Source organism: Aplidium turbinatum, chromosome 16 (assembly GCF_918807975.1).
Source record: "Aplidium turbinatum chromosome 16, kaAplTurb1.1, whole genome shotgun sequence".
Taxonomy (NCBI): Eukaryota; Metazoa; Chordata; class Ascidiacea; order Aplousobranchia; family Polyclinidae; genus Aplidium; species Aplidium turbinatum.
The window spans coordinates 895863-901379 of record NC_137487.1 but is presented as its reverse complement, the minus strand read 5'-3'; the positions used below and the strand labels follow the sequence as shown (position 1 = coordinate 901379).

Genomic DNA, 5517 nt, shown 5'->3' with positions numbered 1-5517 from the left:
AGGAAAGCGAGTTGTAAGTATCGATAATTTTGTGGAACAATATGAAAATGAAATCAGAACTAGTGAAAAAATATACTCTGCACATTATATCCACCAAGGTTACAGAAAACCTCACATTTCTTCCAAAAACAAAAGCGACCAAACATTGAAAGATCAGTCAAACCATTGCACTAGTCTGGTAGTTTCTAAATTTAGAAAACCAAAAAAACGTCGTTCAACTGGGTTTTACACTAACATGAATCAAAAAAGCATATTCGATACGGCAATGTCATAAGTGACTCCATGTCCACATCGGCTGTTTATAAAAACACTGCTTTTGCAACCTCTATGTGTGATGACAAACGGATAAATGACTTTTGGACTGCTATAAAAAAAGATTTCGGGTACATGAAGGAATTTTCAACAAAGGTGTGGCACGGTTTGGCAATAAATCGTAACTGTTTATCTGATACCGCTCTCGTAATAGACAAAAACCACGAAGTGTCTTGGCTAGATTTACTTACGGCGTGTAATAACCCCTGTAGGAAAATCAAGAGCGAATTGGAAAAGCACCATACATATCCATCGGCCGTTGGTTGGCTAAGCAAACGTCTGGTAGACGCTTACATTTTGCTAAAAGTCAATGAACCGAGCAACATTAACGCCATAGGGGCTTTAGACTGCGATTCCACAAGCAAGCTTCTTCAAGGAACACCCGTAAAGTCAATAAAATTTTTCAAAACGGCCATGATAGAAAACGAGGACAAACTGCGACCCGTCGTTCTTCTGCCTTTCTTGTGCAATGGTCATTTTCGCTTGTTACATTTTTCCATCCAAAAGGAGTTGTTACATTGCTATGATTCATTAAACCAGGGGTTCTTAAACTTTTTGAGCCGCGCCCCCCTTTGACGTGCCATCCAAACTTGCGCCCCACCAAACTACAAAATTAGCAAACATTAAAGTGTAATGACTACAGGAATTTATATTTAGCTTTCATCAATGTGAGGGATGTAATTGTTTTCGGAAACCAAAAGTTTAATTCGAGGCTTTGTAGCTGATGATGCCTCAGATCGGCTTCACAATCAATAAGTTTGTTTCAATGTTTTGTTTTTATGTTCAAAAGTGTAGAAAAGCCACTTTCGTACAGATAAGTGGACGAAAACGGAAGAAGTGTGCGTATCGCCACGCTACCCACTCCCTTGTATATGTGCAAAAAAATCAGTTAGTGGCATTGCTTCATAATCATCTTTTGCAGTGGAGTTACACTTTATTTCCAAGAATTCCTCTTGCAAACCATCGGGAAGAATGTCTTCGTTAACACGAAAGGGATTTCTTGTCATCTTCCATTCTGGAAGGTCGGTGTCACTCAAGTCTGGGAAATAGCGTTCGAATTCTTGTTTCAAAAGCTGAAGGTGAGCCTCCACTTCAGCCTTAAGCTCACCTTCCAGTTCAAGTTGCTTTTTGTCAAGTGCAGTATCTAGGTTGGGAAATGAAGCTGCATTTCCTATTTGTATTCGGCGGTGCCGCAACCCCAGCTTTGCCACAAATGCTCGAATGGAATTATAGCTATTAATCCGGTTAGTATTTCTGCCCTGCAAGAGCAGATTTAAGTTATTGAGGGCCTCGAAAATGTCCACGAGGTATGCCAACTCCAGCTGAAACTTCTCTGATGAAAATGGCAGAAAGAGATCTTGCTTCCCATGAGCTTCCAAAAATAGCATCAGTTCATCTCTCATTTCATACACGCAGGCTAACGTATTACCTTTCGATAACCAACGAACAGATGTATGGAAGAGGAGAGTCTCATGGTTCGAATCCATATCCTTGCACAGCTTGGTAAACAGTCTCGTATTGACAGCACTGGTTTTGACGAAGTTGACGGCTCGTATGATTACTGTAAGCTCTGGTAAGACTACAACCATGGCAAGACTACAACCTACCGGCACTAGACTAAATTAAACTATTTCATTACGACCCCAAAATTTCATTACGCGACGTTTAGTCACATAGTTTGACATCGCTCGCGCCCCCCTTGTGAACCTTTTGCGCCCCCCAAGGGGGGCGCGCCCCCCAGTTTAAGAATCGCTGCATTAAACAATGGCATGTCCAGTGATGTTTCAAAGTTCTTTCGTGACGGCGTAGATTGTTTATTAAATGTCTTGGTTGATTACGGGCTATGTAAGGACGATTGTGCCGTAGACACTAAACACATCTTGATGCAACCAGACAACAATAGCCTACTTGTGGAGTGGCCGTTTACATGACAGCGGATATTCTTTGCAACAACAGCGATGAAAAGCTTAACCAAAGAAATTTGGATGTTGATTTTTTCACAACCTATCGACATTGGATGATATATTACATCGTTACAAACGCTATCAAACGCTATACAAACGCAAGCGCTATCTGGAACTCCTAATAGCAATCTTCCTCCTGGCTTAGTAAATGTAGGTAACTTATAATGCATAATCTTATTGTTAACAGAAACGTAGAAGAAAAACTACTTAAAAACACGTTGAATGATATAAGAAGTAAATTTCCACTGGATTTGCAACATGACCCTGCCGAATTTTTTAGCGAATCGTCATTGCCATTGTTATTAGAGCGGTCTGATATAACATTGGCATTGGAATACGTCACGTATCACCAGTGTATTGAATGCGGTTCAAAAAGTGAGCTTCATAGAAATAACGAAAAAGTATTGTTTCTACCAATGTACCACTGGATTTCAGAAAATAATCTTTTATCCTTATATCTAAAGAACTTGCTCGTTGACAACGAAATGTCACCATGTTGTAAATGTACAAGTGTGAACTGTACTACGAGTAAACAAATATTTAGTTTCCCCAAAGTTTTGGTTCTGTCTTTAGGTAGAAATACTGGTGTAATCAAATCCAAAAGATGTGTCACAGCAGATGAAACTTTTACTCTTGAGGATGCAAATGGCGTTGAATGTAATTACAAATTCGTAAGTGCCATTGCACATTTTGGTGAAGGGAAGGAAAACGGCCATGACATTTGTTATTGTCTAGAAGGAACCAATGTAGTTTGGGAATTTAATGACAAAAAGTTCGATGTATTTCGTTCTGCGAAATGACAAAGGTAATACAGGATCGCGGATACTTGTTTTTCTACGTAAAAGCTAAAGACTGAATATAGCAAAAGAATCCGCAGCATCCTACTCGATTTGCTGAAAAAATGTTTAGAAGTTTATGTTGTGCTCAGAGAATACAAATTATTCTTCATTAACTGATACCTACTACATAGCCGAGTGGTGAGGTCGGCTGCATAGCCGAGTGGTGAGAACTTGGAAAGGCAATCGAAAGAGCACCGGGTTCGACACCGTTCAAGAGCATGCGGGTGTGTCTTTGGCAGGACACTTAAAAGCATGCCTGAAAGTGGACACGAAGATTGGCTTCATTGCTTTCGTGTCCACTTAATCCAAATCTTCAACCACCAGGTGTAAGTCTGGATACGACAAACAAACCTAGTGATTTCTAAATCAAATCATTGTAGATGCAGTAATCTATTAAAACTTAAAAAAAATACCCATTCGAAATGTATAGCCTATAATCGCTTTCTAGAGAAATTTAAGATTTCAAATTAGGATCTCTTAAATTTACACATCATTTTGTCAAATTCTGAAAAGTTCAATATTGATAAAGCATTAACTATTCTGTACAATTTTTTTGCACTACTCAAGATGTGCTGTATGAGCAGGTGTAATATGGCTACTGGCGACAGGTCCTGCGTTAACAAAACACCTAACGACCGTATAAGGTTGCCTCAAAGGTGCGGTGGGAAAACCTTACAACAATACAGAACTTAATAAACAAATGTAATACAAGGAATTTATTTTTGTACAGGTCTTTTCCATTATTTTCTGTAATTTCCAATTTTTCAATTTGTCAAAACGTCAAAATCCTTATTTAATTTTAAATACGTAAGACATTTACCCCATTTTAAAACCATTCTGCCTCAGATTCCTTCGTCTGCCCCACCACGAGCTTGCCACCCCTGGAAAGGAAATTTAATTCTGAAACGATTCAAAAATAAAATTCCGAAAAATATTTCGGGAAAATATTTTTATAGACGCTCAATTGAAGGCGTCTATAAACGTTAAAATCTCTATTTATTTTTAAATACGTAAGACATTTCCCCCATTTTTAAACTATTCTGCTCGCGTTTCCTTCGTCTGCCCCACCACGAGCTTGCCATCCCTGGAAAGGAAATTTAATTCAGAACACGATTCAAAAATAAAATTCCGAAAAATATTTCGGGAAAATATTTTTATAGACGCCTAATTGAAGGCGTCTATAAACGTTAAAATCTCTATTTATTTTTAAATACGTAAGACATTTACCCCATTTTTAAACCATTCTGCTCGCGTTTCCTTCGTCTGCCCCACCACGAGCTTGCCATCCCTGGAAAGGAAATTTAATTCTGAACACGATTCAAAAATAAAATTTCGAAAAATATTTCGGGAAAATATTTTTATAGACGCCTAATTGAAGGCGTCTATAAACGTTAAAATCTCTATTTATTTTTAAATACGTAAGACATTTACCCCATTTTTAAACTATTCTGCTTGCGTTTCCTTCGTCTGCCCCACCACGAGCTTGCCATCCCTGGAAAGGAAATTTAATTCAGAACACGATTCAAAAATAAAATTCCGAAAAATATATCGGGAAAATATTTTTATAGACGCTTAATTGAAGGCGTCTATAAACGTTAAAATCTCTATTTATTTTTAAATACATAAGACATTTTCCCCATTTTTAAACTATTCTGCTCGCGTTTCCTTCGTCTGCCCCACCACGAGCTTGCCATCCCTGGAAAGGAAATTTAATTCTGAACACAATTCAAAAATAAATTTCCGAAAAATATATCGGGAAAATATTTTTATAGACGCCTAATTGAAGGCGTCTATAAACGTTAAAATCTCTATTTATTTTTAAATACGTAAGACATTTCCCTCATTTTTAAACCGTTCTGCTCGCGTTTCCTTCGTCTGCCCCACCACGAGCTTGCCATCCCTGGAAAGGAAATTTAATTCTGAACACGATTCAAAAATAAAATTCCGAAAAATATATCGGGAAAATATTTTTATAGACGCCTAATTGAAGGCGTCTATAAACGTTAAAATCTCTATTTATTTTTAAATACGTAAGACATTTACCCCATTTTTAAACTATTCTGCTCGCGTTTCCTTCGTCTGCCCCACCACGAGCTTGCCATCCCTGGAAAGGAAATTTAATTCAGAACACGATTCAAAAATAAAATTCCGAAAAATATTTCGGGAAAATATTTTTATAGACGCCTAATTGAAGGCGTCTATAAACGTTGAAATCTATTTATTTTTAAATACGTAAGACATTTACCCCATTTTTAAACCATTCTGCTCGCGTTTCCTTCGTCTGCCCCACCACGAGCTTGCCATCCCTGGAAAGGAAATTTAATTCTGAACACGATTCAAAAATAAAACTCCGAAAAATATTTCGGGAAAATATTTTTATAGACGCCTAATTGAAGGCGTCT

At 37.8% G+C, this 5517-nt stretch overlaps 1 protein-coding gene across 1 annotated transcript; it reads right to left on the bottom strand.

Moving 5' to 3' along the window:
- Window positions 1-529: 529 nt before the first annotated feature.
- LOC145785878 (protein FAM200C-like) lies at window positions 530-1901 on the bottom strand. Its single transcript, XM_082597581.1, has 3 exons — window positions 1421-1901; window positions 1274-1351; window positions 530-612 (listed from the first exon to the last, which is right to left on the bottom strand). The coding sequence occupies exons 1-3, from the start codon at window positions 1899-1901 to the stop codon at window positions 530-532; spliced, it is 642 nt and encodes a 213-aa protein (XP_082453707.1).
- Between the last annotated feature and the right edge of the window lie 3616 nt (window positions 1902-5517).